Genomic DNA, 26,160 nt, shown 5'->3' on the forward strand with positions numbered 1-26,160 from the left:
GTTGTACGTGAGCCAATTCCCTCCAATTGTTGCCTTCAATTGCTCCCTAGCATTGTACATGGTGAATTCCACGTACAACGTGAAAATATACTTGTGTGTACGCATGCTTGCCAAAACCTCTTGCCGTGCGTACGCATACCACACACATGCGTACGCACGATTTCTACGTCCTACGTAAGATCTCCTACGTCCCACATGAAAAGTGATAGTCATGCGTACGCCCAACTTGCATGCATACACATGATAGGTGAATTGTCCCCAATGTGGTACGTGATCCTTCCCACGTTGCACATCTCTCTCAGAGAAGCTTCTGTTCAACTCAAGGAGTGTTCTGCTTGCCACAAAGAGCTTTCTGTTTGTTGCTCTCTATCTTCTTTTCTATTCTATTCTATTTCTTTCTATTTTTCTTCTAAAATTTCCTGTAATAAATGAATTTCAACTAATCAAAGTAATGTTCATTCTAACCTTTGTTCATTCAACAGGAATTCTTAATAAATCAATTGAAATCAAGAAAGGAAAAATACTAAAGATGCAGATGTATCACAACACCAAACATAAGATCTTATTTGTCCTCAAGCAAGCAAAGAATCATGGCTTAGGCATCAGACTTCTTAACCTTATAATACAGGGGTGAATGAGTTTGATTAGCTATTTCACTCATGTATTATTCAACGCAATTGATCATAATTTTTCAAGACTTCTGTCCAGATTAGATTATAGAATCCTTCTTTAAATCATCACCTTGAAGCAGGCCTATTTACTTTCTTTCCACCATTTAAGTTCATTGGGTTCTTTGCACCTTGAGTCTAGCCGTGACTCTAAATATTTTGTTTCAAGCTTTGCTCGACACAAAAACACCACAAGCACATAATTAGGGAGCTCTTTGAGCTTATTTTATCTTTTCATTTTTTTCCACCATTGGTGCTCAGAGCTTTTGCCTTTTTCATTTTATGGGGGTGCTTTGCACCTTGAGTTTAACCATGACTTTAAATGCTTTGTTTTCAAAATTTTGGTTTAATACATAAGCACCACAAACACTTGATTAGGATGCTCTTTAAGCTTATTTTTCTTTCAATTTCCTTGGTTAGTGGTACTCAGAACCATTAGTTTCTCTTACAACCCTTTTTTCTTACTTATTGTTTCTTATATTCTTGCATCTCCAAGATTTTGTCAAGTGTAAAGATTTCATAATATTCTTCTAGACTAAAGCCTCAAGCAATGTGACTCAGATTGTGTTGAACATTCTTAGTTAGTTTGCCTTCTCAAACTCAATTTGTCATGCTCTTTATGATCAATCCCTCTTCTTTTTGTTTCTTTCTCAGCGCATGACTCATTGCTTATATTCAGGAGCAAGCACAATTAATTGTGGGTTGTGATGGATAAGATATGTACTTGACAATTAGAAATCTTAAATGCATTATATAAGATAGAATAAAATAAAGCACATGCATATAATTAAAAAGGAAGGAAACAACTTTAGTTCTCACTGCCTTTCTCTTTATCATCTTCTTCTTCATCACCTTTAGCTATGTAGAGCATAGCCCCCAACACCAAACTTAGAATGATTGCTTGTCCTCAAGCATCAAAGAAAAGAAAAAGTAATGGTGATGGAAACAGGATTATCAAGCGAAAGAATTCAATTAATGCAGAGGCTTATTCAATTAAAAGAAACCAAATCAAAACAGAATGAAATGGAAGCCAAAATAAAGTAAAATAATGAGGTTATTACTGTGTTTGCATGGTGAATGTGGCAATACCAAATTTAGTGTGATACAATCTATGTGAACTAGGTCAAGTACCCAGTGGGATACGAATTTGGTGTAGCACACCAAACTTACTCTATGAACACATACATAACCTTAAACAAAATAATAAAGAAGAGTGAAAAGAAAATACCAAACGTGATGACTAGTTGCTTATGGAAAGAAGAACTAATGCATGTGCCTTGATTAGAGCAATAGTGATATGATGATGATGAAGCTTGCAAAAATTCTTTGAATTTTTTTGTATATTTCTTTGATCCCTTTAAGTTGATGAATTTTGTAAAAAATAATAGAAAAAGAAGCAAAAAGCATAAAACAAGCTCAAAAAAAGCAAAGAAAAAGGTTTGAACATGCTTTGAAGCTTATGATACATTGTGGAGCCTTAGGTCAAGATTTTAAAAGCGTGGCCCTTAAAGCAAGCGTGGCCCAAAAAGCATGCATGGACAAGGCGTTAATGACGCCAATAAAGAAGCATGCATGTTTAACGTGAAGCATTGAAGCCTTACGAAGCAATTAATGAAGCTAAAGGAAGGCATGCATATTTTATTAGCATGAATCAAGGGAAAGCAGGCATATTTTATTATGCGTGAATCAAGTGAAGTATGCAATGAATCATATGAAGTATATAATGAAATAAAGCAAGCAATGCAATTGGCGTGAATAAAATGAAGATATATGAAGCAATGCATAAGACATTAATAATATGATGATGCATGCATTAATGAGATGAAGAATTATATGATGCATGCGTTAATGATAAGAAAGAGAGCTTTATTTTGGAAGGATTCCTGAATCGCTAAATTTAAAAGCCTTCTTAATGAAGCTGTTACTCAGGTGCCTAAGGTGTTAGAGTTGGCCAAGGTCCAGGATTATGTGAACGAAAGAGGGGAATGGAACATTGGGATTATGGAGCAGTTTCTCGTGAGTAATACTTTGGAGCAAACAAAACTGCTAAATCCACCCCGGACGCATGGCGAGAGAGACATAATAAGCTGGAATCATACAACAGATGAAATTTTTACAGTTGTCTCAGTCTACAAAATTTTAACCAAACACAATACATAGAATAATAAGATTAAGTTAAATATTGACGGATCTGCTCACCAGCAAAGCAAGAGAAGTGAATGTGGAGGTTTAATATGGACCACCAATGGAGAATAGATAGGGAGATTTATGGCATACTTAGTAGATTGTTCTCCAGCAAAGGCAGAGCTTTGGGGCGTCATCCATGGGCTCCGCATGACAGCAAACTTGGGAATGAGGAGAATAGAGGTCAAAGTAGACTCAATGGAGATTATGGATATTATCAACAACTGTGACAATATGGAGGTGCATCATAGTGAGGCGGTAAGGGAGATCGCTCAATTCAAAAGGAGACCTTGGGAACTAATCTTCAGATTCATTAATAGGGAAGCTAATCAATTAGCTGATTGGCTGACGAAGGAAGCTATAAAGAAGAATTGCCCTTTTAAATTCTTAGATTCCTTCCCTGAAGAACTCACTTCTTTGTACTTAGATGATGTTAAGGGGAAGTCACTCACTTGTACTAATGTCACTTCTTTTTTTTGTTTTTGTTTAAAAACAGGGTAAAGAAACCCAAAAGAAGAGAATTCTAGTTACAAACTAAACGGGGCAAAGCTACCCCTTGTTCATCATCAGACAAAAAAGCTACTACCTCATTTGGAGGAGTATCTCAAAAGTGGAACCCAACATCTAATTCTAAATTTTTACGCGCCAGGCAATCAGCACATCTATTGCCTTCTCTGTAAATATTTACAAAAAGAATATTCCATACCCTGTTCTTCCAATTGTGAATGTTTCTGATCAATACATTTGGGTGATTTTTTCTATCTTTGGGGCTGTTGATACTCTCTATGACAGCCTTTGAGTCACACTCCTCTCTAACTTTCTTCAACCCCATAGTCCAAGCCAATTTGAGACCCTGATCTATTTCCCACAACTCTGCTTTGAAGGCAGTGCAGCTACCTATGTTGAACGAAAATCCCCCTATCCATTTACTATTCTCATTTCTTAATAAACCCCGCAGCCAGCCTTTTTGGTGAACCCATTCATAGACCCATCAGTGTTGAGAGTGATCCAATCACTAGGAGGGGTGCCATCTGATGAGTTGTTCTTCTTTGGGTCTTCTGTGAATTCTTCTTTGCTTCTTGTCAAAAGCTTCTCTAATCTCTTCTACTTTCTTCAAAATCTGCAAGTGGGGGGTGGGGTGGCCTCCGATAGTTTTGCTCGTGGACCTCCCGATTTCTCCAACTCCAAATCTTCCAGACGGTGACGATGAATATGTCTTTCCACTTGAGGTTAGGGTTTATATTCAATTGATTGAATAAGTTGAATTGTGTCCATTCTTCAAAATTGAGGGTAAAGAATTTAGGAATTTCTTTTGGGTTTAACAAATTCACCCAAATCTGCGTAACTCTGGTGCAGTCTCTTAAAGCATGAAGAGCATCATCTTGTTTTTCGGCACAAAAGGGGAAATCTCCTTGTCCTCCATACATTCTGTTTTTCTAGCGTTGGTGAGCAGTCTGTTATGACACATTTTCCAGGCAAAAAGTTTTACTTTTTGTAGCCCCCTCCAATCCCATATGGTCATCCAACTCGATTGGTATAGTTTTGACCACCTTGCCAATGCCTTGTAGGTCGCACCAGTGGATAATTCACTATCCTCCGAATGGATCCAACCTAGTTTGTCTTCTCCATTCGCAATCCTTGGTGGGGGGTGTGCTAAGATCTTCTTGATGATATCTTCAGGTAGGTATCTCTGGAGTTTTGTCAAGTTCCATTCTTTGCTTGCATTGCTATATTTCCAAACTATGCTCTCCATGTCTAAATTGTTCTATATTGCAAATGATAGCAGGGGTCCCTCCTCTTCAACCCAATAATCAGTCCAGAATTTAGTAGAAAGTCCATCCCCAATAAGGGAGAAAGGCATCTCGCTGAATCCGGGCCATAACTTGACTAACTCTCTCCACAGGTATGAATATGAGCTTTTGGCACTTGGTCGAGCATTTTGGTTATCTTTGTATTTGTACTTGTGTTGGAAGACTTTTACCCATAGAGGTTCTGGTTCCTAGTTCAGCTGCCAAATTAGCTTGTAAAGAAAAGCTTCATTCATTAAATTTAAGTTTCTAAACCCAAGGCCCCCTCATGTTTGGGGCGGCATAGAGTTTTCCAATTCACTGCATGGTAATTTCTTTTTCTTTCATCATCTCCCCAAATGAAGCTTCTTTGAACTTTCTCTATTTCGTTGCATATGGATTTGGGAATTCTCTCATGCTGCATTTCAAAATTTAGACTTGGGCTAATAACAGATTGCGCAAGAGTAATCCTTCCCGCCTGTGATAAACATTTGCTTTTCCACCCCTTGAGTTTTCCTTGAACTCTCTCCAGAACCGTTTTATAATTCTCCTTGCCTTGTCTGTTATTTTTTAGCATAGCGCCTAGGTATCTTCCAATCTTCTTGCTCTCTTTAAAATCTGTTTTGGCCAAAATATCTATTTTAACAGCCGCACTAGTATTCTTAGAGAACACTATATAGGTTTTAGCTGCATTAACTTTAAGTCCTGAGGCTTTACAAAAGCTGTCTAGGCAGTCCTTAATCGTTTCCATTTGCACTTGAGTAGCTTCTGCAAATAGGAGAAGATCGTCCGCGAAGAGGAGGTGTGAGATTGCGAGTCCATTTCTCCCAATTCTGAAGGGTTTTCAACAGTCTTCGTTGACCTTCATTTCAATAAACTGTGATAATTTATCCATGCAAATAACAAAGAGATAAGGGGATAAGGGATCTCCTTGTCTTATTCCCCTTTTAGGTTTAAAATTTTCTGTTTTATTCCCATTCCATAAAACATTGTAGCTAACTAAGTTGACTCCCTTCATGATGATGTTGATCAAACTATTTGGTATTTTGAATTCTTTCAGTCTATCTTTCATGTAGTTCTAGTTAATTCTGTCATAAGCTTTTTCAAAATCTATTTTTACAGCCATGAAGCTTTTCTTTCCTCTCCTTCTTTTCATGGAATGCCATATCTCTTTAGCAATGAGAATGTTGTCCTGGATCCTTCTTTCTGGTATGAAGCTAGATTGATGGGGGAAGATCCTTTCATCTAGCATTGGTTTGATGCGTTGCACTATGATTTTAGAAAGGATTTTGTATTTTACGTTGCACAATGCTATGGGTCTAAATTGTGATATAAACTCCAGGTTGGATTTCTTTGGGATGAGAGCTAGTAGGGTTGCATTTGCTTCTTCAATGTAACCTGGATTGGACCAACAACTCTTGATGTAGTCACAAATTTTGTTCCCATGAGGTCCCAGTTGTTTTTGAAAAAATAAGCCGGAAATCCATCTTCGCCAGGGGCCTTGAGAGAACCTATGCTAAAGAGGGCTTTGTTGATCTCAATGTCTAATGGGATAGCTTCCATAGTCCTGCATAGAGAGATATCCAAGTTAGGGAGAGGTCTAATATTTAAGGGTAAGGGAACGATGTTTACCTCTTCCTGATAGAGATCTTTGTAGAAATTCAAAACATGTAGCTTTAACAAGTTCTCATTCTCAATCCACTCTCCGTCTGAGCTTCTTAACTTGATGATCTTATTTTTCCTTCTTCTAATAATTGTTTTGGTATGATAAAACTTTGTATTCCTATCGCCTTCGACAATCCATTGCTCTCTAGATTTTTGAAGCCAGAAAATTTTTTCTTTATCCAGAGTCTCGTTCAGCTCCTTATTAAGGTCCTTTTCAAGCTTTTCCAAAAAAACGATTTCTCCCATAACTGTTGTTTCTTTGAATACCTGCCAACCTATTCATAATTCTTCTTTTGTTTCTAAAAATGTTGCCAAAGACGTCTTTGTTCCATTTCTGAAGGTCGTCCTTGACTTTATTGAGGGTGCTAGTGAGGTTTTCATTATCCTTCCATTTCTCGTTGATGAAGGCTTCAAAATCTGAGTGGTGTGTCCACATAACTTCAAATCTAAAAGGCCTATCCTCTTTGGGTGATCTAGCTTCAGATATAAGAATAGAGTGGTGATCTGAATTGATTCTAGGAAGGACTTTGACCACTGCATCTTTATAACGAACTCTCCAAGCAGTGTTAGCCATCGCACGGTCTAATCTTTTAAAAACTCTTTCGTACCCCTCCTATATCGGACCTCTCCAAGTGAACCTAGAGCCCACACACCCAAGGTCGATGAGCCCACAAGAATTGATCCAACTTGCAAAGATATTGCAAGACCTGATGTCTACGGGGCTGTCCCCTTCTTTTCTGATATATCTTTGATCTCATTAAAATCACATGCTATGAGCCAAGGCTTAGATATGTTATCTGCTATGTTTTTAAGTTTTGGCCATAAGAATCTTCTTGTTTGGACTTGGGGACTGGCATAAACCGCCGTGAGATACCATTCTTCTTTTCCAGGCCTTTCAATTTTGACATGAATATATTGGTGATCCTGCTCCATATTAGTAACTTTGTAGTCAGGATTATTCTCATTAACTTTGTTAGTACTAAAGTCACTTCTACTCGCCGTTGATTTGTTTTTGTTCTCTTTTTGGGCTTAGGCCCCCTAAATTTCCAAAAAAAAAAAGCAAGCTTATATCACGTTCTGTTCATAGTGCAGCAGGAACATTTTTAATTAAGGCTATTGTAGCAGTTACAACAGTATTCGCAAAATATTTCACAGGTACAACAAAATCAAGGCAACATGAGAGAAATCATGGCATCGACGGATTCTGGTCCGTCGTTATTAACACTTGGTATAATGTTATCAGGGGATATAAGTTTCACAAACTCTTTGAGTTCTGCATAGCTGCAATGCTCACTGTATGGCACTTCATACCTGACAAACCAAGAAAATTTTGATTAGTTAAGTATTAAACACTTAAAGACAGGGAAATGTTCTTCGGAGACTTCCATTGTGCACCAACTAAATATTAAACTATCCTTTGAAAGCCACTACTTTGGTTGAAAAAGTAGAAAGAATCAAGAGATGAGTGGTTTATAGAAAAAGTAGTAACAAAGCATCACCTTATAATAGTACCCTGCTGCCACCTTCTTCCAGGAGACTTCTTTTTACCTTTGCCAAATGTCCAACCAGTGGGAGAGAAAGCAACTATAAGACTGAACCGACCCTAATTACAGTAATGCATCTGATTATTAGACATACAAAAGGCTAAAGAGTCTACGAACAAACCAAAGTACCAAAGTACCAAACGTATTTCACTATACAAGATCCTGTTTCGAAGCTGTAAACCTGCTTAACATAACAGGCAGAACAGGTAGCAATCCTACGTTACTTTTGGAAATGTCAAAGAAGAGAGACATTTTTGCTCATTTTACGTATCTATCTCTTTTTTTTTTTTCAAATATGTTTGTGTATCCCAAAATATCCAATGTTTTTTGTATTTCGACGATGGAATAGTTATCAACCAAATACCATATCAAAGTAGGAACCAATTATTTATTATTGGGTGTGCTAGAGAAGTGCAGTACTCACCGCATATTGACTTGATATGTGTTTCAATCTTTTGAAACTTGCAAGTGTCCACATAGGAGCAACGTGAATGTTGCTTTCGTGCTCATTTAATGTAAACCACTGCATATCCTCCTCCCTAAATCCCAAACATTTTAGAAGACGCAACTTTGCCGCTGTCACATAAACCTTCTTACGAAGTGTGCGAGCAACCTCCAAGAATAACCTTTCTTTTCCTATGAAAAATAAGAAAACGAGGGATAAGCTTCTTTTTCTTTTTCCCCCTTAGTTGGTTTCCTAGTGTTGAACCAAGATATAGAACCAAAAACTACCCAAATCATTTGAAAGTAAATGACCAAGCTATATATGTTAAATAAAGAATAACCGGCAGAGATAAATAATTAAATATACAGAAAAAGTTGTATTGAGCTCTACCAATAGTATAGCTGCCAATCAGAAAAAGGGTCTGGGGATTAAAAGCCTCCGCTTGAATGGCATCAATAACAAATTGTATGACAGCTTCTTGTTTTGGAAAGTCATACTGCAATGAAATAAACAAACAAATATATAAAACAATCCTACTGGAATAGGACTATAGGAGTCTCTTGTTTGAGATTATTTCGTTATTCTCATATTACTGACCTGTGGGTTACAATATGTTGTATCAAGAATTAAAGTATGGATACGACACATCCGGAGAAAAGGATTGTTTGCTATTTCTTCACTGTACCGAAAATCCCCAGTATGGAGAACCGCCTAAACAGACAGGAAATATTTACTGAATTCTAACAATGGGTAACAAAGAAAGTAACAAACTATAAATAAGCTCATGACAAAGTGAATCAAAGCCACACCTTACCATTCGGAGGTTGAAAGAGGATCATTATCGAACCCGGACAATGGTTGGCATCCAAGCAGGTCACATCAACACCGTCTATTGAGACCTTCTCGTTCAGAGGCAAAACATGTATTTTATCATAGGCAATCCCAATGTTTATATTTACAAGGCTAGCAGTAATAGAAGAGCAATAGATCTTTCCATGACTGAACGACTTTGTGAGACCTTGATAATCTGTATTCACAATCGAGAAACAACAACCAAGAATTGCACAACTTCAAAATCTGACTCTGACCTTAATAATCCGCTTACAAAAGCTGAACACAAGGGACTTGTTTATCAAAATGCTAACATAAAAGAAATATATTATTCAAAATCTGTTATGAAAACAAACAGGGCTATCACGTGAAAACAAATTTGACTGTTCAGAGGCAAAAGCATACTTACGGTCTAAATGGAAGTGTGTGAGAAACCAGTGAGAACAATCTCCTCTGAGATATTTGAAAGCATCCTACATAGAATAAATGTTATCAAACCCACATCAATATTCAATACATAATTTTTATTCTTTACATTCTTTTTCTTTTCCTAATTTGGCAGGTGCCATAAAACAAGATTCACAATGCCAGGGAAAATAAATTAACACAAAACCAATAGACATGCATTATCTAGAATAGTAGAATGACATTTACCACCCGAAAAGGCGTTCCAGGAATGCTACACCATTGGGGAACATCACGAAGTTTTCTATTTGTAGACGTATTTTTTGCCTTGCTTTTATGGCCAGAATCCAAGGTACTGTTTTTTGTTTCCTGCTGTTCTCCTGAAGCCGCAGGTGTTTTCTTCCCATTGCCAGCAGAGCCAGGAAAATATTCAGTAATCAATTTGTTTGTCACTGGTTTAGTTTTGCCATCAACTTTCTTTTCAGATTTTTCACGTTGCAATTTGACTTTCTGGTTTCCACTCCTTCTAGGCTCTGCAATAGCATCCTCATGTTTCTCATCTGAAGGGCCAGTTCCTTTTCTAAGTTCATAAAGAGCATGCACAATCTTTTTTCTGGGACCAAGTGCAGTAATACCAATGCTTAATAGATCCTACATATTACAGAACAAGACAAGGAAACAAAAAGTTTCAAAAAAAAAATGATCTTCAACAAGAGAGTAATGCAAACAGCACTGGTTTTATATGACATTATTAGACTTGCAACTTCTTTCAAATCTAACACTTCCACAGTGACACTCTAGCAATAGTTATGAACCCAATGATTAACTATAAGATCATAGATACTAATGAATATGAACTCACCTCTTCTTTCAGCCACTGCAAGGTGTCCCAATCAACTTCTTCCCTCACAAAAATATCCTCGTATTTCGCTAAGCCGATACTGCGCAGCCAATCAACAACCGCAGAAACATTGGCAACTTTCGGCTTCGGCTCTGGCTCCAATTGAGCACCCACTCCATCATTCTCGCCATCACGAACTGCAACCTGAGGAAACGGTTATCAACAATTAACCTTAGTATAATTCTACATCACAATTTCGCATATCAAATTGAAACGATAACAGAGAATTGAAAGGTTGTATCTTACATCTTGAGCTTGATCTTCCACTCTGTCAAGGCAATGATTTGTGTGAAGGTGTCGCTGTTCCTCACTGAAGCTAGAGATATCAACATCACACAGTGGACAAAGAACAGAACCTCCAACGCCATCAACACGCGGCATCATCCTAGATCTTTCATCTTCATCTAACTCATTGCACAAATTCAGCAACAGATCGAGGTCCGAATCATCATCATCATTATCATCCAAAGGTTTTCCAGATCCGTGGCTGAGCCGCGCGTGTGGTCCCAACGCCACCAGCTTGGACTCTATCGAATTTCGGAAGTACGCGCAGTTGGTTTTCTTCTTCAGGCCCTGGGACTCCGCGGAGCACGAAGGAACGACGTCGTTTTGCTGTTGGGAATGACAAACGGTGGCGCAATCTATGGTGGAAGGGATGCAATCCAAGCTGCAGTTTTCAATATTAAAGTCAGTGTCGTAAGGGGGAACGTTCTCCTTGCCGAAGTGATGTGTGGTCGTTGACTTGTGCTTGAGCTTCTTGGATGGACGGTGAGAATTGGAAGGGGCAAGTGTGGTCTGCGTAAGAGGGAGGTGGAAATCATCGTCGTCATAGTCGTGTTCGGGAAAAGAGAACTGAGCTTCAGTGTGGCAGTGGCTGCGACTCATCATCATCCCTTGAAACTTGGAAAGAGATCGATAGGAGATAAAGTCATGGAACCCCTCTTTCAAATAATTTTACAGCTTCCAAATGGAGGGAAACCTCCATCATATTTTGAAGCTGAGTCCACCAGGGCCCAATAAAGCCCACTTCATCTACTTCCTCTATTGTTAATTTACTGTTATTACACATGTTAATTTTAAATTTTTATTAGACAAAACAATACAGTATATATAAATAATTTTTATAAATCGAATTGCTAGGCCAAATTTTAAATCGTAAATTGTATTCCTTTCTATCTTGTAAGGGCATGCTGTAAATGGATTGATGTTTATAATCAATGTGTTACGGATAAGGTTCAGCTTGAAAATGTGTTTTGAAGATGTAGTCATATCTATAGTAGTTCTCAACATAATATACAAGTTCTTCTTTAGTTTTGTTTTGTAATTTAATCATCGATTTTTAGGAGCCTTAGATTGTACTTGGAGATTTTAATTCTTTTTTTGCATGAGGTAAAAAGTTGTCTTTTTTCAAGTCGACGCGCATATCAGTTTACTACTTTTTTAGAGAATAGTGTTCTATTTGACTTAAAGACTATCGGGAGACGGTTCTCTTAGTATAGGAGGGTGAAAAATAACATAAAGGTGGCAAAAAGGCTTGACAATGTTTTATAAATAGTGAATAGCTATCACTTTTTCCTGAGCCTTATACAAAAATTTTGAATAGATTGCAGTCTGATCACTGTCCTATCTTAGTGTGCTATAAAGGTCACCCTAAATCGAAAAGGAATAGACCTTTTCGATTTCTGGCAGTTTAGACTACTCATCCCTATTACAGAGATATTGTGAAGCATTCTTGGTGGGCTACCTATAGAGGGATGCAGAACAAACTCTCGGAGATGTAGAAGAACTCTCTTGCATTTAATTCTACAATCTTTGGTAACATCTTTGTTAAAAAATGTAAATTGGAGTGTCAAATTAACTATTGTTAGAAGCATTTGAAAGTAATGGAAGACTTGGCCATATGTCAAAAAGAGAAATAGTTGATTGGAGATTATAATAACACTCTTGTACAAGAGAAGCTTCTTTGGTTTCAAAAATTCAAAGAATAGTGGGTAAAGTTCGGGGACAGAAATACCAGCTTCTTTCATGTTCAGACTCTTGTGTGACAGAAGTTTAGTAAGATTCATGGCCTCTTCCTCAAGGATGGTGTGTGGGAGATAGACCCAGAAGTTCTTATTCAGGAAGCTAAATCCTTCTATAAGAGTTTATTTTGTTAGTCGGAGAATGTTGATTTGGGGTGTCTAGAGGATGTTTCACTCCCTTTGTTGAATGAGGAACCTTGTCGTAATCTTATTGCGCCTGTTACTATAGAGGACGTTAAATCAGCTATTTTTAGCAAGAATTCATTTAAGGCCCAGGTCCATATGGATTGCAAGCTTTCTTCTTCAAAGACTACTGGGGGATTATTGGTTCTGATGTTTGAAAAATTCTTAGAAAAATTTTCTCTAGGAGTGCTATTGATCCAAGGATGATGGAGACTTTTCTAGTTCTTATCCTCAAGGTGGAATCACCAGTATTTATGAAGGAGTTCAAATCTATTAGTCTCTATAACGTGATTTACAAGGTAATTACAAAAGTCTTAGTCAATAGACTCTGCTATCGTCTCATAGATATTGTTGGTCCTCTTCAAGGGAAATTTATCCCAGGAAGGAGAGCACTTGATAACATTATTATTGCGCAAGAAGTTCTTCATTTCATGAAGAAGACTAAGTCTAAAAAAGGTACCCTAGCTTTTAAGATTGATTTGGAGAAATCTTATGACGGAGTTGATTGGAGGTTTCTAAAGCAGACCCTTGTGAAATTTGGTTTCCCTACTCCTACATTATTATCTATTCTTTGGAATGGTGATAGACTGAATCGCTTTACTCCTAGTCGTGGGCTTCGGCAAGAAGATCCTGTGTCGCCATATCTTTTTATGTTGTGTATGGAGAGGTTATCCTGCCTGATTAATCATCAAGTTGATATGGGGCGGTGAAGTCAGTGGCTATTTCTCGAGGGGGTCCGAGAATATTCATTTAATATTTGCTGATGATTTGCTTTTCTTTTGTAAAGTAGAGAAAAGCCAAGTTCAAAATGTGATGGAAACATTGGAGAATTTTTGTAAAGCTTCTGGAATGAAAATTAATGTAGAGAAGTCTAAAGCTCTATGTTCTCGGAATGTATTCGCGACAAGAAATGAGATCTTTATTGGGGTGTCCATCATCAGATTCATCCAAAATTTGGGCAAATATCTCGGGGTTAATCTTAGTCACTTTAGGGTGATCAAAGCATCTTTCAATGGAATTTTGAACAAGATCCGAGGGAGGCTAGCCAGCTAGAAAGGGAGGTTACTCAATAGGGCGGGAAGATTGTGTCTGATCGATTCAGTAGTGGCTGCTATTCTTACTTACTGTATGCAAGTCTCTCTCTTTTCCAAAGGAACAACAAATTTGATAGTATCAATGATGAGGAACTTTCTATGAAAAGGTTAAGTTGATGGTCGAGGGATGAATCTTGTTAGTTGGAAGGTGTTGGTCACCCCAAAAAAGTTTGGGGACTTGGGGGTTAGAGACCCATTTTGTGCTAATGTTGCGCTTCTTGAAAAGCTAGTTTGACAATTCTTTCATCAATCTCACAAAAGTTTGGGTTCAATTATTGGCGGATAAATATCGACCCTCTTTGGTTGATAGTATGACTCGTTCTCGAGGAGAGGGTTCTTATGTTTGGCGGAGTCTATGTAAAATTTTGAATATTTTGCAGGATGGTTTTGTTTGGTGCATTGGGGATTTGAACCATAACTTTTGGTTTTCTAAATGGAAGAAAGAGGGGCGATTTTTGTAATAAGATGAATTATGCTCACATTTCTGATTTGGATCTCAGTATTTTTTATCTCTGGTCGGCTGGAGAGTGGCACCTGGAGCATATCTTTTCTCCTATCGACCAATTTTTGTATGACAATATTCTCTCTTACAACCCAGATGTACAAGCAGGTTCAGTGGTTGGATGATTTTGGTCCGAGAGAGCGTCAATGGTTTATGATTCTCGAAATGGCTATCTTTGATTTTGCAAGCGGATGTTTTGTTGGAAGGAGTACGGAAATTGACTTTGGCATCAGCTTGTTCCAGATAAGATCAAACTTTTGGCTTGACTTTGTCTTCGAGAGGCACTACCCACTGTTGGTTTTCGTTTCAAGATAGGCATGCCACCCTTAGATAGTTGTCCTAGTTATTTAGGTTGCCCGAAAATAGTTTTTCATTGTATTCGGGATTGCTCAAAAGCTCAGTTAGTTTGACAGATTTTGGAGATTTTCAGTCATCATCTGGATTTGAAGAATTGGTTCTTTTCATTTTATTCGAGATTGTTCGAAGGCTTAACTAGTTTGGCAGATTTTGGAGATTTTCAGTTATTCTCTAGATTTGAAGAACTGGTTTTTATTCCATAACAAATAACATCCTTTTAGATTTTTCTCTAGAATTTGGTGGATTTGACGTTCAAGAAATAATGAGATTTTTAATCAGCAAGAGCCTTGGCTTCTGTACAAAGTGGTCAGTATGGTTTTAGCTTTGGAAAAGAAACTCCAAAATATTTTTGAATTGCAACGAGTGTCTATTCCTTATTCAATTAGTGGTTCATGGACTCCTCTATCAATGGGTACTTTTAAACTCAATTGTGATGCTAGTTATTTAGGCACTGGTGATCGGATTGGTTTTACTTGTGCTAGCAGAAACTGAAATGGAAGTTGGCAAAAAGATTATTTGGGAACAATTGTGAGCAATAATATTCTGCATGGAGAGTTGTTTGCTATTTGGAGAGGGTATCTTCTATCCTGGGATTTGGGGTAAAGAGATGTGATTTGCGAAACAGATTGTGTGGAGGCTTTCAATTTTATTAACAATTTCCAAGATAATTCGGGGTTTGCAGATTCTTTGGTGCTTAAAATCAAAGATATCATGACTTATAAATGACGTACTGATCTTCGCTTGATCTTGAGAGAGAGGCAAACACAGTGGTGGATATCAAGGCAAAGACAGCTATAAGGTCTTATTCTCAACACGTGGAGCTTCCGGTATTTTAGAAGGAGTTTGAAAGTAGTATTCGGCGAGACTGTCCTGTCTTATCAGTCTTTTAGATACCGTTTGTTTTGAGGTACTGGACTCAGTATTATATTTGTTAGCTCCGAAACTGGTATTAAAATTTCAGTCTTTGTCACCAAAATTTTATTATTTCAGTACCTCCAATAAGTGGAGACACAAGAGATTGAAAATTTTAGGAATGAAAAGTAAAAGTTTAATAACATTTTATATCTAAAATATTCCCATTTCAATTAATTAATTCCAACTTTATCTTTTGTGCAAATTAAATTAGAACTTTATTCTTATTTCAGTTTTGTCTCCTACTTTTTACCAAATACAATACTGAGACTTATTTTAATTTTTGCCTTTCAATCTCTCAATCTTTGTCTCTCTTCCAAACATTACTTTAAGATTTTATTTTTATTTTTCTTTCGGTTGTGTTATTTTTTTAAGTCACCAAAAAAATCATAAATTATATAATGTTTCAAATCTTAAGATTCAAAAACATAATATAAAATTACAATATATATAATATAAATCATTACTTAAGTCATATAAACTCTAAAAAGTGAAGATAATTCACGACAAAAATATAAAATATAATAATAATAGAAAAACATTCTGATATTAAGGGTCCGTTTGAAAAGTTTTTAAAGTAATTTTTTTGAGTTTTTGACTTATGAAAAGTAGTAGTATTAACGTCTGATACAATTTTTAAAACTAAAACACAGCTTTCTAAAAAGCTATTTAGGAATTTATAGAGTAATTAAAAAAATAACTTCTCTCATAATACTATTATTTTTTTATCATATTTCTATAAAATAAATATTTTTAGAACTAAAAATTTAAATACAAAATAACTTATTTATAAGTTACTTTTAACGTAATCATTTATTGTTTAAACTATTTTTTTAAAAATGGCTTAACTAAGTTATTTATCCAAATTGGGCCTAATTTTCTATGCTTGAATTTTTTCCGTGGGCCTTTTAGAGCCCAACAAAAACATCGCAATACACAACAGTGATTGGGAAACACCCGCCCCTCCCCTGACTTCAAAGATAATCGTGCTCTTCTCTTTTCTTCTTTGACGACGCCATAGACACCAAGAAGATACCTTGTGGTTCCTTGCTTCTTGCAATTTCTTTGCTTGCTTTCCCTGCTGGTCAAAGAACGCCCACGCGGAACCCTTCATTTGCTTTCCGCCACCAGCCGCCAGGGCCTTGTGCTTGAGCAGCGACATTGTGCATGAGCGCGGTCTGAATCGTTGTCCAAGCTACGATTCACAATTTGGACTTGACACGTACGATTCTGACATTGAATCGAACATTTTGAGGCATGTGTGATTCAAGCCAACGATTTGAATCAAAGACGCCCGGACTCGTATCGACTCGCAAGATTTACGATTCGGAATCGCAGATTCGACTACCTTGTGACGAACGACAATAGCTGTGGTGACGTTTTGGGCTTTCACCTGCTCTCTTGCCTGCCACCCCAACTGAATCTGCGATCCAATCACCTCGCCTATGGCCGTCGACGACAGGTGGTGCGTCGTCACCGGAGGTCGCGGCTTCGCCGCCCGCCACCTGGTGGAAATGTTGATCCAAGACAACACCTACTTCGTTCGCATCGCGGATCTCGGAGCCACTATCGAACTCGAACCGTCCGAACAACTCGGGACTCTAAGCCAAGCCTTGAGCTCTGGTCGCGCCCAATACGTCTCTCTCGATCTTCGTGATAAGGAACACGTCCTCAAAGGTTACCCTTCCTAACTACTTCAATGTCGTTTATCAAAACGTATGGTGTTTAACGGTGTCGTTGCTCGTTGCAGCATTGGAAGGTTGTGAGGTTGTTTTCCACATGGCTGCTCCAAACTCATCCATTAACAACTATCAGCTTCATCATTCTGTCAATGTCCAAGGTAAAATGCTCAATCTTATGTTCGCTTTTTCTTCATGGAATGCCAACTGTTTGATGGAACGTTTGAAAGGAAAGTAACTGACATTGAGATTTTTGTTTTGCAAGGAACACAGAATGTCATTGATGCTTGTGTTCAACTTAGAGTGAAGCGGCTTGTTTACACCAGCTCATCTAGTGTTGTATTTGACGGCGTTCATGGAATTCATAATGGAAAGGAATCAATGCCCTATCCACCTAAGGTACCTGCCATAACTACTCTCGATGATGCTTGTAACATGAGATAATGCATACATTTTGTATATTGGCTTGGTGGATGGTTCATTTTATATTATATTTTTCGGGATTTGAAATGTTTCTCAATCTTGTTAACATGTTATTTATGTAATTGGCACGTTCCTAAACTAGTTTTGCACTGCTTTCAGCATAATGATCATTATTCTGCTACCAAAGCTCAGGGTGAGGCATTGGTTTTGAAGGCTAATGGAACTAGTGGGATCCTGACCTGCTCGCTACGTCCTAGTAGCATTTTCGGGCCTGGTGATAGACTGATGGTGCCTTCGTCAGTTGATGCTGCCAAGGCAGGGAAAACTAAGGTAAATATTGCTGTACCTTCTAATTCTGTGGATATGGTTTTCTGTATGTAACTTTGTTTCTGGCATCATCATTGTACTTTGTGTTCATGTAGCAATTTGAGTATGGGCTATAGAATACATTTTTGTAGTTTTTGCATGATTTAGACAGGCTTAATGTTTATTTGATCTGTTCTCTGCTGTTATATCCTATCCCCTTTGGGCTGAGCAGAATGAGAAGAGTTAGCAATTAGTTTGACTTTACTGCTTTGTAGAGCCTTGTAGCTGATGCTATGGCATACTCAGTCATACTTCCTGACTCTTAATGTGAGTTTCTGCTGAAGGCTATGCTTTGCACTGCATTTGTAGTGAGTGCCCTAGTAAATTTTTGTACTCTCCTTCAATAGCTAATTAATCTGGACAATTAATCTTGAGTGGGACATAGCTTGATGATTCAAATTATCCATGAATTGAAAGAAATTGGCTTGTTGCAAATAATAGAAAACCTTTGTGCTTCAGAAATAAAGAGGGATTTGGACAGAGCAATATGCACATGTAACTTATTACCAGAAAATTTCTTAAAAGTCTTTTAATTCTTTAATTATAATTCTCTCTTGAACAGTTCATTATTGGTGATGGCAATAACATGTATGATTTCACTTATGTTGGAAATGTGGCTCATTCCCATTTATGTGCTGACCGAGCTCTAGCTTCAGAGGGGGAAGTTTCAAAAAAAGCTGCAGGAGAGGTACCTTTGAAAGATTCTCTCATTACATTTTTATAAATATTTGTTTAATTATGTAAATGAAGATTAAACATGGACATCTTAGAAGGCGGTGATGATGATCCTTCTCTATTGTCATGGGTTGTTAGTTATTCACAGGTGTACATTCTTTAGAAACCACAGTTGCTAACATGATGATGAGTTGATGATACATTTAAGGGTAGAATTTCTTCTTTTGGGTGAATGACAGGACCTAGAAAATATATGTTTCAGCAAAGACATTATGTTTGACGTAGTTAGTTTGTTAGATTCTAATTTAAACAAATTATTCATTTCATGAAAGATTCATTAGGCATTTGCATACTGAAGGAGGGGGTGGGGAAGGAACTTGGTTATTAGCATGATAAGGTAGGAAATTAGCAGTTTCTGTAGTGTTTTCATGCTGAAGTTTTTTCCCCCTCTGTTTCCTGTAGGCATATTTCATAACAAATATGGAACCTATAAAATTTTGGGAATTCATGTCACTTATTCTAGAAGGTCTTGGATATGAAAGGTATACTGTGAGTCATTTGATATTTCTTGCTCTCATTCTGCTTATGCTATTTATTTATTTATTTATTTATTTTTGATTTATTGAATGTAAGATCTCATTTTTTTTAATTGTGACCCTCCGGATGTAAAAGCAAAGTTTCTCAATTCATGTGAATTTAGCATGAAAATTAGCATTGGTCCATTATTTGCAAAAGATACAAATTGGAAAATACTAGAAATATTTACCATCACACTGGAGACTTGTAGTTAAATCCTAATCAAATACTTAAGCTAAAATACGAAAGATATACAACAAAAAAACCTTATTCCACTTGGTAGGGTTGATTATATGAATCAAATAATATCATTGTGTCTTATCATGTATCATGTTTGCGGTGAGATAGTTCATACAGAGATCTTGCTTGACCACTTTATGTAGAGTCCTTTTAGATCATCGCCTACCCCTAACAACTAGTTTATCTGCTATCTGATCCTCCATTCTCACTAGATGCTCTACTGGTCTTCTCTTCACATGTCCAAACCACCTAAAATGAGATTGCACAATCTTTTCAACAATGGGAGCTACTCCAATTTTTTCTCTCATATCCTGGTTCCTTATTATGTCCATACGCATATGACTGCTCTCCATCGAAGCATACTCCTTTGGGTCACATTGAATTTAAGTTCATGTTCATCTTTTGCCGGTCAACACTCTGTTCATACAACATAATTGGTCTAAAGGCAGTGCGATAAAATGTACCCTTAAGTTTTAGATGTACTTTTTTTGTCGCATATAAAAATTGAAGCACTCTGCCATTTTGACTAACTTCCTTGAATCCTATAATTTACATCATCATCTATTTCTCCATTGTCTTGAATAATACCACCAAGATACTAAAATCTCGTGGTATAATATCTTTTCCGATTTTCATTTTTGTGCAAGTTTTTCCCCTTCCACTGCTAAACTTGCATTCTATATACTCCATCTTAGTGTGACTTATGTGCAAACCATGTACTTTCTCTCCAAGTCCAACTTCTCATTCAAATCTTCTTGCTATTCTCCCAAAGACGATGTCATCCGTGAAAAGTGTGCTCCATGGTACAATTTCTTGAATATGCATGGTAAGCACTTCCAACACAAGTGTGAAAAGATAAGGGCTTAGAGATGACTCTTGGTGTAATCATACACCAATAGAAAATTATTCTGTTACACCATATTGGGTTTCACACTAGTTGTAACCCCATCGTATATGTCCTTAATTACATGAATATATGTAATACTTACTTTCTTCCTCTCCAAAAGCTTCCAAAGGTATCCTATCATATGCTTCTTCAAGTTAATAAAAACCATGTGTAGATTCTTTTGTTACTTCAGGGCCTCTCCATCATTCTCCATTTCTCCTTAACAACTATATAGACTTTATAGTATATCTTACTGGGATAAAGACCAAACTCTAAACTCCGAAACCTAAGTCTCTTGTTTCAACCTTTATCCTATCACCCTTTCCCACAGCTGCATTGTTGGCTCATGCGCTTGATCCTTCTATAGTTTTCACAACTTTGTATATTTCCCTGATTCTTGTAGATAAGGACTAAAATGTTCTTCCTCCATTTGTTTGACATCTCTTAGACCTTAAAATATCATTAAAGAGTTTAGTTAACCAACAGATGCTTTTTCTTCCTAAACCTTTCTAAACTTCAATAGGGATATTAACCAGGCTCCACTACTCTACCATTCTTCATCCCTTTTAGAGTCTCCTTAACTTCAAAATCTCGAACTTTTTGATAGTAAATGAAGTTTTGGTCCTCCTCCCTTGTTTGTAACCTGAGCATGAAAGAGTCTTATGTCCATCATTAAATAACTTGTGAAAGTAACTCTTCCATCTGTTGTTGATGTTCTCGTTTGTGGCCAAAACTTAACCATTATTGTCTTTAATGCACTTAACTTGATCCAAATTTATATTTTCTTTCTTGACCCTTCACTATGTTGTAAATGCATCTTTCCCCTTTTTACATACCCAAAGACTGATAAAACTCTAATAAACTCTTGTTCTTGCTTCACTTACTGCCATTTTTGTCTCCTTAACCGTCTTATACTTATTCCAATTTTCACATTGCGGCATAAAAACCATACTTTAAAGCATTCCCTCTTCATGTTTACCTTCTCTTGCACACTTGTCGCCCACCATGATTCCTTATCTCTAGCTCCATTACCTCTAGTCTTTGTTTTTTACCTTTCATCTGCTACCTCCTAGTCCTTGGGTTCCTCTTTTGTCTACTTCTCCACACCTTTCGCTAAACACAAAAATCCATAATAAGCACCCTATGTTAGGTAGTCAAACTCTCTTGTGGGATAATTTTGGTCGGATTTTTTTAACACCCGATGTGCTGTTCTTCCTACATGACCTCTACCCTGTTTATAATACAACCATTCTGGCAAACCATCAGCTTGTCACTAAAATTTTGTGACACCAAATGCTCAAACAAAAACTTACATGTGATTTGTTGTTCAATAATGTGGAAGGTGCAACCCTATGCTGAGCATAGGTCTGAAGTTGCTATCAAATAAGGATATGGGATTATCAGAAATTTTCATCTTATCGTAGCTGTTATTTGGTATCCTTTCAATTTTTAATTATAATCAGATAAAATTCCTTTCTGCTATCTCTTGTTTTTGTGGGATTGTTCACTGCTGCTCTGGTTTTTCTTTTATATGTTAATGAGAATGTTGGTTTCTACTTTTCTATCATTATTAATAAATAATAATTTCTATCTTTCTATATCTCTTATAGTTAAATTGAAAAGAAATATGGGATATAGTTTTGCTTATCCCACCAAAAAACTGTAATATCAATTCCTTTTATTTGTTAGCTGAGTTCATTTAGTTTGCAGGCCAAGAATAAAGATCCCTGCCTTTGTTCTCATGCCAATTGCACTATTGGTGGAGTATACATATAAGCTGCTAGGTCCATATGGTATGAAGGTGCCTCAGTTAACACCTTCAAGAGTAAGACTCCTATCTTGCAACAGAACTTTTGATTGCTCAAAAGCAAAGGAGCGCCTTGGATATGAACCCATTGTAACGCTAAAGGTTTTGTGATATTTCTTATTTTATTATGCATTGAATTTTTGGTTTATTGTTTTGTAGAACTTTTGTGTAGTTTCTAAGTTTATGTATATCCTTTGTGATCTATATTCCTTGCAATCTTGGCACATTGATAAAATAAAACAATGTTCAATTCTGGAATTCCACTCATAATTGATAATATTGAGTTAATATCATTATCTTGAAGTCAACTATTGGACTTGACTTGTAAAATATATGGTGTTTTATTCACAAAGGTTCATATTTTTATGGTGGTGAGTGTAGATGCTAGTCCTAGTTGTTGCCTGGTGTTTCGTTTCTAATGTGATTGCAATTTTTTTTTTCCCTACAGGAGGGTTTGCGTAGGACAATTGATTCATTTTCACACTTGAGGGCTGAAAATCAACTCAAGCCCAAAAGAGAAGGTCCCTCGAAAGCTTCAGTATATCTTGGGAGTGGAAGAGGTATGAATAATCAACTATAATCCATTTAACTTATTTGATTAGAAACTCTGGATATGCTGATTTGTTTAATGCTGTTTTAGGTTTGTTGTAAAAGAAATCTGAAAGGCATATATATTCATTTTCAAAGACAAATCAACTTGGGAATCATGATTACTAATGTGCCATTTAGCCTCAAACCCGTGGGCCACTCTTCATAAAATACTATCTATTCTATATAGGTCTATGTTTATATGAAGCATTGCATTTTACCTTTGTAATTTCTCATTGATGTGAAAGTGCAAAGAACAAGTGTTGGAACTTAGAAGTTCCAACTTAGAGTTGGTATTCTAATTCAATCCATTATCATAATCTATTAATGGTAATGGTTTCATATCGCTTTACCTAATATACAAACACAACACTGTTACCGTTTGGTGCTGGGAGTGATTTTACAATTTACCTTTATCTATTGGTTATAACTTGTAACTGATGTACTTATTTGCAGTTGCTGACACATTGCTTTGGAAGGATAGAAAGCGAACGATCACCACATTGTTAGTCTTGATTGCAATATACTTAAGCTTCATTGAACCCGGGAATACTTTCATTACTGCTCTTTCAAAGCTTCTGTTGTTCGTATCGATCTTTTTATTCATTCATGGGATTCTACCGGCAAAAGTGTACGTACACTATTTACTGTTCAATGTTTAGTTGTCAATTACATGATGATACTGATTTGTGTTAGCTCACCCAGTAATGAATGATATATATAATTTGTAACCATGAAGATGATCTGGCTGTTTTGAAGCTTTGTAGTCCAGTTTCCGATGTGAAGATAAATGCTAACTATCTCTTGTACTCTATGTATATGAAGATTGGGGTACACTGTTCAGAAAATGCCCAAATCCTGGTTTCACTTATCAGAAGACATGTCACATCAACTTGCCGTCTCTGTGGTATCAGTATGGAATATTCCTATGAATGTTTTGAAATCCCTTGCACAAGGGACCGAGTGGATGCTATTCTTTAAGGTACCTAAACTGCATTGCATTTTCCCCTTTGCCATTGCTTGCTGCTGCAATGCCTATGGAATATATAAGATGCATTTAGTGATCTACAACTTGTGAAATTTGCTGAAAAAGTGAAAGCCTTAATTTTGGAACTGTCATTTCAAAATTTCATGTATGTTAGATTTTGACTATGGGGAGGATTAGAATTAGATATCCAGATTACTTCAATTTACAAAGGATAAAGTTTCTCAAGTATCTAGCGCGCTGAAATATCTTTGCCTTGATCAATAGGTTGTTTTCTCTTTGCTCCTTCTTAGCTTCTTTGGTGCATTTTCACTTCAGAACTTATATAAGATAGGTATGCTCTCTCTCTCTCTCTCACACACACACACATTTTGCACTTGTATGTACCATTTGCCTGCACAAAAAATTATACTGTTAGATTTGCCTCCACTTAATTAAATGATTGAATCTATTCATACTACATGTTTCACACTTGTATTTGTTTATTATTAGTGAACTAACTATTCATAGGCAATTCTAAATTGCTGCCATACCCATACCGGGTAATTACCTACTAGTGGTGCTACTTATCAACTAAGTATTACAATAAACAAATACTTCCTAAATATAAATTACTTTTCATAAAACATCAATCTTGCACTTTAAAATATGAGAATCTAAAAATTTGAAGTTTTCAATACTTTTGTAGTGCATATATTAAAGGAAATAAATTTAAAAAGTTTTCTATTCAAAGTAATCTCAACTTAGGGCACTTGTTAGCACTTAGCAGAACCTTCAAAATATATGTGATTTGCGAGTAAAGTAATAATACTAAGGTGTTTGAATCCGCAGTTCCTTGATGGTAAATTGGTAATGAATAATGATGATAGTTTCTCTTTTCCTTGTCATTTACAGGACTTACCACTGCATTTATTGCTTTCTACATTTATGAAAAGAAGGAGGAAGAAATTGATGACTTATTCATAAAAGCACTTTCTTTTGGATGCAAATTGAAATCTGATGCCATAAGGAAGTTCCTTCCTTCTAAGAAGAGTGAGTGATAGCTTGTAACCCCTAGTTTTTTCTTGGATAAGGGGGATGAGCACTATCTCAAGTTGTGTATGCTGTGGACTGTATAATACTGGGATTTTTTATTTATATTCAATTAACCTATAAAATTTTAGTATTTATTTGTTAAAAATTCTTAAGCTGGTTTGGAATTCAAAATTACAAAGCGTAGCAATTTCTCTACTAGAGACATGATGTAGCATTCTTGGACTAGAAAATGCATAGTTTCTTTGTTTTAATCTGACTGCTTCGACATTTAAATATCTTTAATTTCTTAGGTCGAAGACATTTAAATATCTAAATGATATATTCATCATTTGTGCTAAACGCATGCTTATTATGACTTTGTGAGCAAAATTGTAAAACCATGAGCTGGTAATAGAAAGAGATGTGAGACGCCCTGATATTCAACATATTTCTAATGTCAAAATTGATTCTTAGGTTCTAATATGGGAGATTTAAGTTCTTGTTACCATTTTAACTAATTTGGATTGGTCTAATAGTTAGTTTACTGGTCCACTTAAAGTGTTGGGAATTTGAATTTTACTTTGTCCACACAATAATTCATTGGTTAGCACAAATTTTTAAAATTTTGATTTGCAATGGATTAGTTTTTTTAGTCTGCCCCTTAGAGAATACTGTGGCATGGAAAAACCAAAAAAGGTTCTTATTATCCATTTAACTCGTGCCTCCTTTATTAAAACAAACTTGGAAAAAAAAAACTGTTATGTAACATATGTATTTAAGCTTTATATTAAAATTTATTTTATCTAAATTTCATCAAAACTGATAAATATTTATTTAACTTTATAAAACCAACTCATGTTTTCTTGATCTAGTGTATAGTCCAATAAATCAAATATAATACGTATACATGTCTAAATGTTACAATAATAACAACAAAGTCTTATCTTATTAAGTAAGGTCGACTACATGAATCTAACAATATCATATCATTGTATCCTATCATGTATTATGTCTACAATAAAATTGTTGACGCTGGATCTCTTTTAACAACCTAATGTATGGTCTTTTAAATATTTTTTAACTACATCATGTATGGTTTTTTTAAGTATTTCTCTACCATTTGCCATTGTGTGAATGATTATCTTAATAAAAACAATTTGCTAGTTGGGACCTGGAATAACCGGAAAGGATTGAAAACCTTACTTTTGTGGGGGTAATGGTAATGTGATGATATCCATAAGGGTGGCCCTCACTGGCTCACTTATCACTTATGTAAATGTCATTGCCAGACTAACACCATGTCCATGGCATGTGCTGCTTTGCATGTCTCTTACTGTTTGGAATAATGTGTACTGCACAATGCACATCACGTTTGTGTAGGTCAGCAAAGTGCAATTTGCAGAGGAATACTTTACTGGAGTA

The 26,160-nt window shown here is 36.3% G+C and overlaps 2 protein-coding genes across 3 annotated transcripts; one reads left to right on the top strand and one right to left on the bottom strand.

Annotated features, from left to right (window-relative positions):
* Positions 1 to 7,394: 7,394 nt before the first annotated feature.
* Positions 7,395 to 11,321, bottom strand: LOC130957488 (DNA cross-link repair protein SNM1). Its single transcript, XM_057884344.1, has 10 exons — positions 10,677 to 11,321; positions 10,392 to 10,574; positions 9,779 to 10,180; positions 9,534 to 9,597; positions 9,103 to 9,320; positions 8,891 to 9,004; positions 8,684 to 8,789; positions 8,273 to 8,484; positions 7,804 to 7,907; positions 7,395 to 7,615 (listed from the first exon to the last, which is right to left on the bottom strand). Exons 1-10 carry the CDS (start codon positions 11,319 to 11,321, stop codon positions 7,471 to 7,473), a joined length of 2,193 nt encoding a protein of 730 aa, XP_057740327.1. The 3' UTR covers positions 7,395 to 7,470.
* Positions 11,322 to 16,460: 5,139 nt separating this feature from the next.
* On the top strand, positions 16,461 to 25,199 carry LOC130954072 (3beta-hydroxysteroid-dehydrogenase/decarboxylase-like). 2 transcript variants are annotated; one of them, XM_057880807.1, is made up of 12 exons: positions 16,461 to 17,176; positions 17,250 to 17,339; positions 17,444 to 17,577; positions 17,761 to 17,931; positions 18,530 to 18,655; positions 19,105 to 19,184; positions 22,055 to 22,253; positions 22,600 to 22,711; positions 23,196 to 23,370; positions 23,565 to 23,721; positions 23,992 to 24,058; positions 24,619 to 25,198. In XM_057880807.1, exons 1-12 carry the CDS (start codon positions 16,945 to 16,947, stop codon positions 24,762 to 24,764), a joined length of 1,689 nt encoding a protein of 562 aa, XP_057736790.1. In that variant the 5' UTR covers positions 16,461 to 16,944; the 3' UTR covers positions 24,765 to 25,198. The 2 variants fall into 2 exon arrangements, with proteins under 2 accessions (XP_057736790.1, XP_057736791.1); XM_057880808.1 differs by lacking the exon at positions 16,461 to 17,176 and having other exon boundaries at positions 17,452 to 17,577; positions 24,619 to 25,199.
* The last annotated feature ends 961 nt before the right edge of the window (positions 25,200 to 26,160 follow it).

This window comes from Arachis stenosperma, chromosome 10, assembly GCF_014773155.1.
Source record: "Arachis stenosperma cultivar V10309 chromosome 10, arast.V10309.gnm1.PFL2, whole genome shotgun sequence".
Classification (NCBI taxonomy): domain Eukaryota; kingdom Viridiplantae; phylum Streptophyta; class Magnoliopsida; order Fabales; family Fabaceae; genus Arachis; species Arachis stenosperma.

Coding starts and splice junctions, on each gene's coding strand:
- LOC130957488 (XM_057884344.1), bottom strand. CDS start 11,321: ATGATGATGAGTCGCAGCCACTGCCACACTGAAGCTCAGTTCTCTTTT. Junction 8,790..8,890: donor CAACATATTGTAACCCACAG/GTCAGTAATATG, acceptor ATTTCATTGCAG/TATGACTTTCCAAAACAAGA. Junction 8,485..8,683: donor GATTGGCAGCTATACTATTG/GTAGAGCTCAAT, acceptor TATTTTTCATAG/GAAAAGAAAGGTTATTCTTG.
- LOC130954072 (XM_057880807.1), top strand. CDS start 16,945: ATGGCCGTCGACGACAGGTGGTGCGTCGTCACCGGAGGTCGCGGCTTC. Junction 17,177..17,249: donor TAAGGAACACGTCCTCAAAG/GTTACCCTTCCT, acceptor TGCTCGTTGCAG/CATTGGAAGGTTGTGAGGTT. Junction 19,185..22,054: donor GAAGGTCTTGGATATGAAAG/GTATACTGTGAG, acceptor TTTAGTTTGCAG/GCCAAGAATAAAGATCCCTG.